Genomic DNA, 15083 nt, shown 5'->3' on the forward strand with positions numbered 1-15083 from the left:
TAGTGGACTCTGGGGTTCAGAACCGGGGAAATACGGTAGCAGGAATTGTACCGGGAATTACCGCTTATTTTGAGACATCAAAGATAAAAGAACCGGGACACGAAATTATTAATTCTCGGTTCTTTCGGTACTTTCGGGACTCGGTAATAATAATTAAAAACATATTTTTTGTTACGTGAGAAGGACTTTTGATACTTTTTAGCGGTCGAAATCAAACTCTTCTAAATAAGAAGCAGTGATGCTATCTCTTACTGTTCATAACTTCTGAAATTATTTTGAAGTTTCTATATTGTTTATTAGCAATTATTGAACTTTAAATATGTTATTTTATTATTTAGTATAATATTGCTAAATATATTAGTTATATTTTTTTGTCTTATGTTTTATAGGCATTTGCATCTTTAATTGAAAATGTTAAGGTTTTTTTTCTAATTTAGTTAAGTTGGTTTCGAGGTTGATTTATGTTGTTTGGTGTATTTTTTAAGCTACCTATGTGTTTTCTGTTTTTTTGCTCGCTTGTGTTCATGTTTACTTTCTCATGACTTAATAATTTGATATTATTTTCATTTAAAACTCAATTTTTTATCGGTTTTACTTTTGAGAACCACCCCTTTCTTGCTAATTGACGAACTCCACAATCGTTGAACGAAAATATTTTAGTACAGTTCTGGAAACTCTAATCAATACTACCAATTAGGATTTAGAACTTTTTGGCCATCACCGAACCGGGCCTCGGTAACAATAATTAAAAAATTATTTTTTGGTTTTCCTTTGAAAAGTCCTTTGATACTTTCTAGCGGTTAAATCAAAACTCTTCTAAATAAGTAATGATGTTATTTCTTATTGTTCTTGCTTCATTTCTGTTTTTAAGTTCCTATAATATTTATTATGTTATGTTTCAATAGATATTTGCATTAATAATTCAATATTTTAGGGCTTTTGTCTCAAATTCAGTTACATTGGTTTATGTTGTTGATTCGGCTGTAGGTTCTCCGACTTATAATTTGGCAAAATTGTTATCAACGGAGTTCGAAAATTTACCTAATCATGAACATTCTTTCTCAGTTAAAAATAATATATTGAATTCATTAACAAAATTAAAAATATAACATTGCATGAAGGTGAAATTTTGGTCTCCTTTGATGTATCTTCGTTGTTCCCAAGTGTTACAATTCCACATACTTTAGGCTACTTGAAGGAATTACTGAACGCAAATGGTCTCGACAACAAAACTGTGATTGAATATATTGAGCTTACATCATTATATATTAAATAAAATGGTTTCCAATTTAATAACAACTTTTTTGAACAGCGGGAAGGTACAGCAATGGGTAATCCATTGTCTCCATTTTTGGCTAATTTATTCATAAGCTGGTTTGAAGTGGAGGCTAAGAATCAGTTTGAGTATTTTCCAAGAGTATGGTTTAGGTATGTGGATGATATTTTTGCTGTTTTTGACACACATGATAATTTTATTTCTAAGTTAAATAATCGTTTTCCTTCCATTAAATTTACACATGAAATTGAGAACAACGACAGATTACCATTTCTAGATGTATTAGTTATTAGAAATACTAATAATTGCCTGGAATTTGATATCCATAGAAAAATACCTCTACACGCAGATAAATTAGAACATTCCTAATGAATCATATCATAGTATTGAACATAAAATGGCTAGTTTAAATTTCTTAATTCATAGATTACTTAGTTTTCCACTTTCCAACGAAAGATATGAAATAGAAAGAAATTACATTAGGAATGTAGCTGAGTGTAATGGATATTCTCCTTCACTAGTTGATAAAATAATTAGAAAACGTAGGTATAGGTTAATGATTTCTGAAAATTCGACTTTTCAAGTGGAGAAAGATACGTCAAAATATTTTTCAATACCGTTTGATAGACAGTTATCCCGTGATCTAAAAGGAATTTTTAAGAATGCCAATTATAAACTTGTGTATAGTGCTAATAATAAATTACAACAATTATTAGGTAATCCAAAGGATAAAACACCTCTACTGGAAAGGTCGGGTATTTATGAAATTTCTTGTAAAGATTGTAATCAGAAATATGTTGGGCAAACTAGAAAATCAATATTAACTAGAATTAAAGAACATTTAGCTCAGATAAGATATGGTAGACCTGATAAATCTTGCGTTGCCGAACATATTGTTGATAAAGGACATTGTATAGATCTTGATAACTTAAAATTACTTAAACAAGTCTCAAATTACAGGCAATTAGATGCATATGAAAGCATCAGAATTAATAAATGTAAAGATAGTATGAACAGAGAGACAACGGTCCAATTCCTTCAAGTTCTTTGTTCCTACTACTCTAGTGGCGGAAATCTAACTGTTACGCTCGGTGGGTTCTGACTCGGTTGGCTAGATCTTGCCACGCCCACTCTGTGCCCACTGCGAGTGTATAAACGCTCCAATTGTAGATTGTATTTTAGTTTATAATCATCTGCTTATGATGCTAACATGGTTAGCGAAACGCGCGTCCAGTGTAAAAGTAAAAGTGTTTTGGTGTATTGTGGTGATTTAGTGTTTTATTTTGCTAAACTCATGGTACTTGCTCGAAGTCGCGGACGCTCCACTCCATCTGAAAACGCCGTTGTGTTCATGTTATTTTTTTCATGACTGATTAATTAATAATTTGATATTATTTTCATTAAAAATCTCAACTTTTTATCCATTTTAAGGTTGATTCTCACTATACCTTCCGTATCAGCTCCCTACCGTTTCCTTTCAGTTTACATAAAATATTACCTCATGTAAATGAATAGAACAATGCACATTATCCGTTCCGTTTCCCTTCCGTTCCATATCCTTCCGTTCCATATCCTTTCCTTCCATACATTTTTTTGGCGGACGGACTGAAGCGTGTCGGAAACAGCGTTGTCAAGTTCTTACATTTCTAACAGCTCTATTAACATTTTGCTAATACTTATTTATTCTTCACCTCTTAATCAAATCTATTACCTGTTTCCAAAGATCCAAATTTTTAAAATAAAACTTAATGATATAAATTTTTTAAAATTGTACAATAAAAAGTATGAAACTGATATGGAGCGAAAGCTCACGTATAGCGTCAATACAATAAAAATACGGAACGAATATGGAATGGGAACGGAAGGTATAGTGTGTAAAACTTGGAAAATAAGTTCGTCATAATAATGCTTTTATTTATTCACTATTCTAATAAACAATATGCATTCCTTCGGAAACTCTCTATTTATTTATCTAGTAATGCTAAAACACTGTATTTTAAAGTCGACTAGAGAAAATAGTATGATTCATTGGCAACATTGGCAAGCGATGTAAATATTTGTGATCAGGTAAAATTGTGATGTAAGAGGAGGCTTAGCTAGCCTGCGGCAGGTCAGTAGTTGTTAGGCCGGCAGGCTGTTGTGTTGTGTTTTGTCATAGAGCTGATATTTGGGGGTTGAGAGTCTTTTGACTATAAACTTTGCAAGTACTGTAAGGCAACGGGTCGTTTGACCAGAAGAAAACCTCTTGTGACGTCTTGCCTTCGAGGTTGGTTTTGACAGTTTGAGGTCTCCCTTGTCTTCTCGATTGACACGATGCGGCGTTGGGGTAGAGAGACTAGTGAGGTACCCCAATTAGCTTATTCGATTGGGATGCGAATCTGTTTAGCGGCAGAATTGCGTCCGGGGGAAGCCCCTATACTATTTCAGGTGACACTAGTTAGTTGTTAAATATTATTAACCAATAGATCCGAATAATATTTGAATTAGATGGAAGATATGAAATGTGATATATTGAATAGAATGTCAGTGATGTCAGTGGTTAGGGGGCGGAATACCCCCGGGTAAGTCTTACTATTTAATTATCAATTTTATCCAGATCAGTAAATGTTTGTTTTGTTATTTTCATGTACAATGAGAGAGTGCTTGCCTGACCAACTAAATGGATATTTGAGGTGAATTTGCATTGTGAGACCCGGTTGAGTAAGCCCCAGAAATAAGCGATTGTACAAGTGAGAATTAACCTTTACTTTGAAAAACCATCCCTTGCTTTCTGATTGATGAACTGCACCACCATTGAAAAAAAATTAGTCAACCGATAGTATCGAAAAAACCGGGAAATCCCAGTTCCTAAGAGGCGCGGTACCGAAATTCCCGGTTCCGAAAAACAGCTCCGGTTCTGGAAACCCTAGTGGACTCCATCCAGATTAGCACTGGCAGCAAAAAGAAAACGGTAACTTTACTTAATATTTTTTTTTACCTTCGCGAGGGCTCCTCATCCGTGGACAGTTCGCCCGTAGACCTGCTACGGCCTCCGTCCACATCTTTGTGTTCCTGATGCTGCACCTGCGTCACGTTATCGTCGCTCGTCTTTTGTTTTTTCCGAAACCATTTTTTCGGATTCCAAAATTTCCGTTTCGAAACAGCTGAAACAAAAAAAAGCTTACATAAATAATAAATTAACAAAAAAACGTCACGGAATTTCAATATTGAATTGTGACCCAAACGGTCTGTCTGGTGTAGAGTTGGGCAAAGATTGAACGAGCGTTCATTTGAACGAGTATTGAAAATGAATTGTGAGATTCGATTCATTGCTTGCAATCCCGTTCGTTCATTTGAATCGTGGCCAGCACGGATCCAGAACATATGAACGATGAGCCGTAAAGAAGAATCATGAGAATTGAATCGGATCACAATGCGATCGTGCGTTCAAAGAGTCGTGAGAGTTGATTCATTGCTTACAATACGGTTGGTTCAATTGAATCGTGGCCAGCACGGATCCATATAAGATTTGAACGATGGGCCGTAAAAAAGAATCGTGAGAATTGAATCGGATCATGCGATCGTGCCTTCAAAGAGTCGTGAGAATTGATTCATTGCTTACAATACGGTTGGTTCAATTGAATCGTGGCCAGCACGGATCCATATAAGATTTGAACGATGAGCCGTAAAAAATAATCGTGAGAATTGAATCGATCACAATGCGATCGTGCGTTCAAAGAGTCGTGAGAATTGATTCATTGCTTACAATACGGTTGGTTCAATTGAATCGTGGCCAGCACGGATCCATATAAGATTTGAACGATGAGCCGTAAAAAAAATCGTAAGAATTGAATCGGATCACAATGCGATCGTGCGTTCAAAGAGTCGTGATAATTGATTCATTGCTTACAATATGGTTGGTTCAATTGAATCGTGGCCAGCACGGATCCATAAGATTTGAACGATGAGCCGTAAAAAAGAATCGTGAGAATTGAATCGGATCACAATGCGATCGTGCGTTCAAAGAGTCGTGAGAATTGATTCATTGCTTACAATACGGTTGGTTCAATTGAATCGTGGCCAGCACGGATCCATAAGATTTGAACGATGAGCCGTAAAAGTGAGAATTGAATCGGATCACAATGCGATCGTGCGTTCAAAGAGTCGTGAGAATCCATTCATTGCTTACAATACGGTTGGTTCAATTGAATCGTGGCCAGCACGGATCCATATAAGATTTGAACGATGAGCCGTAAAAAAGAATCGTGAGAATTGATTCATTGCTTACAAGACGGTTGGTTCAATTGAATCGTGGCCAGCACGGATCCATATAAGATTTGAACGATGAGCCGTAAAAAAGAATCGTAAGTATTGAATCGGATCACAATGCGATCGTGCGTTCAAAGAGTCGTGAGAATTGATTCATTGCTTACAATACGGTTGGTTCAATTGAATCGTGGCCAGCACGGATCCATATAAGATTTGAACGATGAGCCGTAAAAAAAATCGTAAGAATTGAATCGGATCACAATGCGATCGTGCGTTCAAAGAGTCGTGAGAATTGATTCATTGCTTACAATACGGTTGGTTCAATTGAATCGTGGCCAGCACGGATCCATAAGATTTGAACGATGAGCCGTAAAAAAGAATCGTAAGAATTGAATCGGATCACAATGCGATCGTGCGTTCAAAGAGTCGTGAGAATTGATTCATTGCTTACAATACGGTTGGTTCAATTGAATCGTGGCCAGCACGGATCCATAAGATTTGAACGATGAGCCGTAAAAAGAATCGAGATAATTGAATCGGATCACAATGATCGTTGCAAAGAGTCGGAATCCATAACATTTGAACAATACGGTTGGTTCAATTGAATCGTGGCCAGCACGGATCCATATAAGATTTGAACGATGAGCGTTCAAAGAATCGTGAGAATTGATTCATTGCTTACAATACGGTTGGTTCAATTGAATCGTGGCCAGCACGGATCCATATAGATTTGAACGATGAGCCGTAAAAAAGAATCCTGAGTATTGAATCGGATCACAATGCGATCGTTCGTTTCACGGCCGTCGCGAAAGTGATTCATTGCATACAATACGGTTGCATCAATATTGAATCGTGGCCAGCACGGATCCATAAGATTTGAACGATGAGCCGTAAAAAAGAATCGTGAGAATTGAATCGGATCACAATGCGATCGTGCATTCAAAGAGTCGTGAGAATTCATTCACTGCTTACAATACGGTTGGTTCAATTGAATCGTGGCCAGCACGGATCCATAAGATTTGAACGATGAGCCGTAAAAAAGAATCGTGATAATTGAATCGGACCACAATGAATCGTTGCCAGCACGGATCCATAACATTTGAACGATGAGCCGTAAAAAAGAATCGTGAGAATTGAATTGGATCACAATGCGATCATGCGTTCAAAGAGTCGTGAGAATTGATTTATTGCTTACAATACGGTTGGTTCAATTGAACCGTGGCTAGCAAGGATCCATAAGATTTGAACGATGAGCCGTAAAAAAGAATCGTGAAAATTGAATCGGATCACAATGCGATCGTTCGTTTCTACGGCGGGGCGCGGGCAGTGATACAGGCATAAATGCAGGCATCAATATTTACACTTGAACAAAAGCCCTAAACAAACATCATGGGCATAAAATGCAAACGATAAGAAAGTTATTTACAAGAAAAAAACTTATTTATACTGTGCTTAGTACGGGAGTATCTGTAAGGTATTTAATTTTCACGTTAATATTTTTGTTAAAATAATATTACCGACTATTAAATGTCGGACTAAAAGACGAAATCGTGTCTATGTGCAACTCCAAATAAAAATTATTGGCCTCTGCTCAATGTGATAAAAAAACGGCATTAGCGATGGTTATAAAATGAAGGTCGCTGTAATCTTATATGTAAAATTATATGGAGAATATCATCGTTGTTCATTTCCAAGCCCACTGGACGCCATATTTTTTCGATCATGCGGTATTATATACTATTTATTATGATTATTAAATCAGAATTAAAATATGGCTCTAAGTATTAAATTGGTATCAAGAAGTCTTTAATAAATAGTATATTATATAAATTTCATTGATAATTTAATATTATAGGTGAAATAATCAATCCAATTACGCCAGTGTCATAAAGTGTTGAAAAACAAATGAAAGAACTGTATATTTCTTTTTCTGGTCCCTTAACTAGTTGTCATGGTTCGTTCAAATGAACACTGTTGGTTCGTTCAAATGAACGAATCGTAGAAGTCTATTCAATATGAGAAATTAAACCGTGTGATTCGATTCACTAAAAAGAATCGTAATGCCTATGGTTAGTTTGGTTAAGAAGGGCTATCCAAATGTACTGCAGCACATTGGACCTCTTGTATCTTTTTGTAGACTCAAAAAAAAACACCAAACCGACACAATGGGCATATGCGAGCGATGATTTATTTTAAATACTATGTTTACTACTGGAATCTGCACTGTGTTTACTTTTTACTTTTCAGTAGACTGTAGAATAAGTGGGAGGGAGGTTAATCACTGCGACCTACAAACTAATGTGAGGAACTTTCTTGAGTTATAACTCATCATACAGTTTGACTTTGACAAAAGCCAGTATCTAGGACGGTTTTGTAAAGGGTAACTCTCCATCTCCAATATCAGTTGTACCAAAGTTTATGGCACGAATGGTTGTCGTCTCGGCGCATTCAGTGATGAGGTGTTCTGGTGTTTCCCCATTTTCGCCACAGAATCTGAATTCGCCGTTTTTCCTTAGCTTCAATCTACTGAGGTGTTCATTGAGAAGACAATGTCCTGACAAAACCCCGTGACAATCCGAAGATTGTTTTTACTTAAATCAAGATGTCTTTGAGTTTTCTTGGTCGAAAGTCCCTAGAAACTTCTTCGAGTGTCTCAGACCGTTGCAGGATTCCCATTCCAGGTTACGGATGGAATCTTTCAGATTCTTCAGTTCCGCTTGGAAAGCAGAACGATTCTGGTCCAGTTAGTGGAGTGTTCGCTCATTTTCTAGCTTTCAAGCTTAGTTTTTAAATATCACTTCAAACAGTTTTTATAGGTCAGTCAGAAACAAACAAATCCAAACACAAAGGTCGTATTTTGCAATATTCGTACGAAACGGTTAGTATGTGAATGAATCACAGTTCAAAAATGCAAATCGATAAATTATGTTGCCGTTCACTCATGAAGAGAATAAATAGTGCTTTATAATGTGATTAATTGATTTTTAAACAAAATACAATAATCTATGTATATCAGATGTAATAAGCTTAAGTTCTATTCTCACATATCCGTTGCCGTACCGTCTCAGTTTCATTCACTAAACGAATTGTCTTCGGATTGAGTTAGTTTACTGGGTTTCTCTGAAAATTTTCGGAATCAACATTAGACGAATTAGCTAATAGTTCACCATTTGACACTACAATATTTTAACTCCTTTTTATAATACTACCTATCCTTTTTTCATTATTTTCTTTGTTCCTAGAGTAGTTACGACAAGTCAGCGACTATCAGATGTATGTTTTTATACTGATTTCTGAAAATCTGATAGTTTCTGATTGTTTTGTATCTACATTTCAAACAACTTACATATAAATAATAAAATATGGTATATGTATTCAAATTTTCCGCCAGATTTAGTTCATTCTTAGCACACTAGATGGCGCTACTATAAATTTGAAACAAAAAATACACAGGAGTTAGCGTTCTTCTTTAGTATGTTCTGTGACTATAGCAGCTATACAGGGTGTCCCAGAAATGAGTGCAGATATTTTAAGAGGTGGTAGATCTGGTCAAAATAAACATATTTTCTCTTTACCATTTTTAAAATAAATTGAAAATAACTGAGTTATTTAACTTTGAAAATTTAAAAAAATAATCGCAACATTTTGAGAACCGCCGGCAGATATTGCCAACTTAAAAATAACAGGTTTCTTTATTTTATTGCTAATTATCTGAAAGAGTATGAGGCGGTCACCGCCAGGCGTATTAACGCAGTTGCAAGTTACAATAATGACGTGCTCGGTGGTAGTATTTCCAGAGTGTCAAAACATTTCTAAATATCGATTGTTATCTAAAATACCTCTCTAAAGACGGTGTTTTTTTTTGGTTTGTTTACAAATAAGCGCTGTTTACAAATTGCGATATAAAAAAGGCAAAATTCCGCCACTCGTCTATACCTATACATTCCGATCTACCTACGTCCTGCCTTTCGATCCGCGTAGATCCTGAATTGCGTATCAGTGTACAGGGTGCATCTCACTCGACGAACGAGAAGCTCTTAGTTATGATTTTACCATTTGCGGTCAAAAATAGCAATGTGTATTTGCGGTCAAAAATAGCAGCAAAATGTAATGTATATTCTTCATAAGTAAACCAACTACACACTAGAGTTCGAATTCATTTTACACTTAAACTAGCGTGTACCCGCGACTTCGTTCGCGTCGAATTAATAATTTGTAATGGTGATGATAAAGCAAAGCAAGAATTTCCATTAACATACAAACTGGATAAAATTTTCTCACATTTGCCAAAAATAAGCTTTAAACGTCGAGCAGTTTAAGCAGAATCGTGGTTAATCAATTACTCAACTTTTTGGAACACCCTGTATGATTTTTTAAAAAAATTCTAAATATGTAAAAAAAATAAGTTATGCGTGTCCAAGCGTTTTCCCGAAAGACTAACCGTTTTTTAAATAACAAATATTGTAATATTTGAGGGGCGTTTTCACCCTCTTGGAATTTGAGATTCGAGAAACCCCTCCTTATCGAACCTCAACCCCACAGTCAATCCGTTTGCCAAAAATCAGCTTTAAACGTCAAGCAGTTTAAGCAGAATCACACAGAAACACCCTGTATAAATTTTTAAAAAATCTTACAATATGTAAAACAACAAAATAAAATATACGTGTTTAAGAGTTTTTCCGAAAAACTCACCGGTTTTTCAATAAAAAATAATCTAATGTTTGAGGGTGGTTTCACCCCCTTAGAATTCGAGTTTCGAAAAATCCCTTCTTATCGAACCTCTACACCCTAAAGTCAATCCGTTTTCCAAAAATCAGCTTTTTACGTCAAGGGCTTTAAGCAGGATCGTGATTAATCAATGACCAGATTTTTTAAAACAACCTGTATACATTTTTAAAAAATCTTAAAATATTATTCTGAAAATTTTTCAGAATAAATAAATACCTAAATATTGAAACTTAATAAGTAATTACTGAAACATACAGCGCCATAATATCTCGACCTCTGCCCGTTATGCTCGTAACAGGTTGAAAAACAATGTATCTAAAACAACTGATGCGTTATTCTCCAACCTGTTTCGAACCTCCATCGACAATCGACCGATGCAGCAGCGTTCCTTTCCCACTCCGATTATCTCGACCGCCGCCCTGTTATGCTCGTAACAGGTTGAAAAACAACGTATCTAAAATGACTGCTTCTCCAACCCGTTGCGAGCCTCCATCGACAATCGACCGATGCAGCAGCGTTCCTTTCCCACTCCTGTTATCACGACCGCCAGGCGTTATGCCCCGCAACTGTTTCTCAAAAACCTGCTTCTTTTATATCCTATTATCACAGAATATACACCATACAGAAGCGACAAAGAGCTTTGAATAGCATTGGTCAAATGGGAACTAATTGCGTGACGTCACGTTTGACATCCGTGCGCCTTGAACAGCATTTCACACTGAAAGAAAATTGTTAGATTTTAATAGAAAATGATGAAAGGCAGGTTTATTTAATTTTTAAAAACAAGAGGGATTTAAATCCAGTATTTTTATTTAGAATTAAAAAAATAAATAAATAATTATGAAATATATTTTTAGTCTTTTATGCATAATATCTAGAAATAATTATACCTGCGGTCGTGAATTTTTTTTGGTGTATAATTCTTTGACGTCACGTTTGACAGTTAACCAGCATTACCCCCTCTCTAAAATTTTGAAGCAAATCTCTTTGTCGCTTCTGTATGGTGTATATTTTGTATCCTATTATTTTTAAGCTGTTGCAAGCCCAATACGACCATTGACGGCATCGACCGAAGCAGCTATGTTCGCCGTAGCGCATTCCCCACTCCGTTGTCCGTTGTCTCGCCGCCTGTATCGATGGTTGACGAAATAACATGTTTTCCATCCATACTAGTTGTTTTTTGGAATTGCTTCGAGCAGCATAGAATTTCGTGGCGGTGCAGAGCGCCGACTTCATTTTTCGTTTCACGAGCGGCCGATCTCTACGTGTCGTTATTTTATATCTGTTATTTTTTAGAAGTAGTAACGGTTGCGTTATGTTATTTCTAAATAATTGTTATAAAATAACAGATAGTTAAATAACAACTCATCACTATAAGTTACTTTTAAACCGTCTTATCTGATAGGTAAAACGTTATGTGTAGACTGCGCTTAATACAAAAAATCTAATTTTCATTGTTTTGACGGTCGTGTTATACCGTAATTGGAAAATTTACATGGGAAAAACGATAAACTATATTTGCACCATAAAATCCAAGAATCTTTACTAAGTGAAAACAAATAAAATTAAACAATGTGTTATAAAAACCGGACAATAACTGATACAACAAAAGGTTCAAAATTAGTTTAAGAAAAGACACAATAAATTTATCCTCGCTTCAATGTCAGATAAAAAAGTTTTTCAATAAAACGTTCTTTGTGGGAATAACGAAAATACCTTTACAAAACAAAATTGATGAACCGTTTAGTTTGTCGACAAAAATGTCTTCAAACAATTTAAATCAATGCATAGCATTTCAGCTACTAAAATTATGTTGAAAAGAAATTGTATACTTTTCTTATTTGGTAATAACGATTAATTATTAATAAAAATAGTCCAATAATGAGGCAACTGGAATAGAATAAATCATGATTGAAAAAAACAAGAGTCAATTATTATTAAAGTTATTAAGCACACACACACATCAATACCGAAACATCAATTGTTAAGCACCAAACCGAAGATTTACTTTAAACCTTTTGAAATGAATATTATGGTAACACTGATGTGTGTGTGCGTGTGACAGATATTTTTCAGGAAACGTGTTCTGTAATAACAAATTTTAGGCAATTCATAGGAACAGAAAACCACAACCAAGGTAAAACTCGGAATACAACCTAAAACTTTTTTATAAATTTTAAGTATCTAAAATTCAAAAATTGGAAATTTATACCTTTACAATGTCATAAAACTTGTGATTCAGTCATAAATTTTAGCCATATAACATCGTTAAAATTAGGTTAAAAATATCAAGACAATTCAAATATTTTAACAAAAATATTCTTTGTTTACTGTATCATTATACAAGGTGATTATCAGAAAGAAACTTCTACTGATGCCTAGGTCGAACCCAAATACGTTTTAATTAAAATATACTGCAGCCTCCCCATAAGAGCAATGAGAGAATTTATGTCCCAGTATTGAAGGACAGAAGATCGAGTTTGACATAAGTCCATCCTTGTTCAGTAGATGGATGTAATGCACATGCGCCGAAATGCTACTTTTCTATTGGCCGAATGGTGTCGAGATGGGTTATCGATTTATTTTTGGACGCGTCGTCGGCGTTTTGTTTTCAGTTTGGACTTGGGCAGTCGCCATTAGTGTTTTCTCTAACTTTCTGTGTTTTCCACGTGTACTGTGTTTTCGTTTGTATTTTAATCTTTGTGCGTTTATTGACAATTTTGTGATTTAGTTTTAAAGACTTTTGCTGTAGTTTAATTAATAGAACAATGCGAATGGGCTACTGCTTTTTGTGTGGTAGAAGCCAACTAACCAAATTAATAATAGAAATTTTTCTCGATGTTCGTTTGTTTCATGAAAGCAAAATCAGAAATGAAAGGGATGTTAATATAAGACAAAAATATACGAAACTAATTTTATTCAAAAATCAATAATTGTTAAAAGCATTATATTTAGTCTTACTATTTTAAAATAAAAATGACATTATAATGTAAAGACTAAAAATAGAGACTACATAAGGCTAATTATAATGCTTACACAGTTCACACAAACTGTCTTATTGTAAATTATTATTGTTTTTTTTTCATAATATAAAAGAGTATTTACAATGCAACAATGTAAATAATTATATTTTTTGTATCTAGCTTGATTTATGTATAAACTTAATATGTACATACTTTTAGTTATATTTGTTTAATAAAAAATATGTTAATAATAAAGAATTACTTTTGTTTCATTTTAAACCAGGACTGATGTTGATATTGATCATAAATACATGGGCAGTAAAAGAAACAATAGACAGTAAAAAATGTACTGTTATACTTTGTTTTGCTGCAATTTTTAAGTCGAGTGAAATAGATATGCAATTTGTAATACTAAGTTCTTAAGACAGTTCCTTAATTGAGGTTTTACTAAATTATTTTTTGAATTTTAAAAAAAGTGAAATAGATATGCAATTTGTACTACGAAGTTTTTAAGACAATTTCTTAATAATTGTGGTTTTACTAAATTATTTTTTGAATTTAAAAAAAAAATATCGTACCTGTCACTTTTTTTCATTCGTTTTATTTAATAATAATTGTCTAACACAACAAAGTCTACTTAGAACGATATGATATAAATATAAATGAGTTCATTAAAAAATGGTCTGATTAAAATTAGTACCTAAATAAGCAAAAATTATCCCCTCATAAAACAAGAAATTAAGGAGTTCAGTAAAAGGATTGCAACTATATATTTTATTCAGTAAATTTTCATAATAGTAAGTATAAAAGCACAATCTCTAAAACGACAATATGAATAATGTATATTAAGATTTAACTCGAGTTTCAGTGAAAAAACTATATTGATATTAAAATATTTTAATACCTTCAGAATACTAATTACATACCATAAAATAGGAGTTTTTACGATGCGGGAAGCCTATCTAGAAAAAGAATTTTAGAAATCAGCAATGGGATTCTGTAAGCTCTGTAGCAAGAAATTTCCTATCGAGCCTATGCTATTTGTATACGATTGATGAGTCACTAGACAGGGAAATGTTTACAGAATCGCACTGCAGATACCTATTACGCTACTAGGAGCCCCCCATTGTGAGACAGATATAAAATAATTTTTATATACCTATTCCATAGCCTATTCTTTTAAATGTCTGTAATATTTATAATAAACTTATTTTAACGAGTAGAAGTATTGCACCAGCATCAAAATTAACACTACTTGTAAAAAACTGTTGCTCCTTGAGTTTGTAATAGATATAAACAAAATAAACATTCGAAAATAACTAAATCGAAGATATCTGAAAACTTTTGGTCGAAAAAGTGTTTTGCCATAACATGTTGGATACAATTAAAATATCTCAATTGACAAATATGCGCATAATGTTACATTATCAAACTTATTTGATTTCAAAATATTTAACAAAAAGCTTCCAATTTTTCGAAAGATTTAATTCAATTAGAACGTCTTTAACCTCAACTTAAAATAAATAAAACCAAAACAAAACATATCATATGATTTGGAACTGTCCAATCAAAGTGCTTACAGATCGAGCAAGCGCAGAAAACCTCCTCCCGAACAAGGATAGACTTATGTAGGAAATGCATTGACATTCTATAGCCATCCTTCAACATCGGGACAGGAATTTAAGCGGTACTCTCCGTATATTTTATTAAAACGTATTTGGTCGAACCAATTTTAAAATATGTCCAATTTTGTTAATGTCAAAAATGACGTTTCTAATTAATAGCAACATTGGAAATATAAGGAGAAATAAATAAGGCTATAGTTAACCGATATGAATGAATAGTATGTCTCAATCTCAATTGATTTT

General features: G+C 34.1%; 1 protein-coding gene across 4 annotated transcripts in view; it reads right to left on the reverse strand.

Moving 5' to 3' along the window:
* The window catches only part of LOC115890830, a 253104-nt gene that overhangs the window by 154435 nt on the left and 83586 nt on the right, over positions 1-15083 (reverse strand). For all 4 annotated transcript variants that reach the window (XM_030911185.1, XM_030911197.1, XM_030911182.1 and 1 more), the window contains one exon: positions 4254-4419. In XM_030911185.1, coding sequence (XP_030767045.1) covers positions 4254-4419 — 166 coding nt within the window. The remainder of the gene's footprint in view (positions 1-4253; positions 4420-15083) is intronic.

The sequence above is a fragment of the Sitophilus oryzae genome, unplaced genomic scaffold (assembly GCF_002938485.1).
Source record: "Sitophilus oryzae breed Bouriz unplaced genomic scaffold, Soryzae_2.0 scaffold_1178_pilon_pilon, whole genome shotgun sequence".
Lineage (NCBI taxonomy): Eukaryota > Metazoa > Arthropoda > Insecta > Coleoptera > Curculionidae > Sitophilus > Sitophilus oryzae.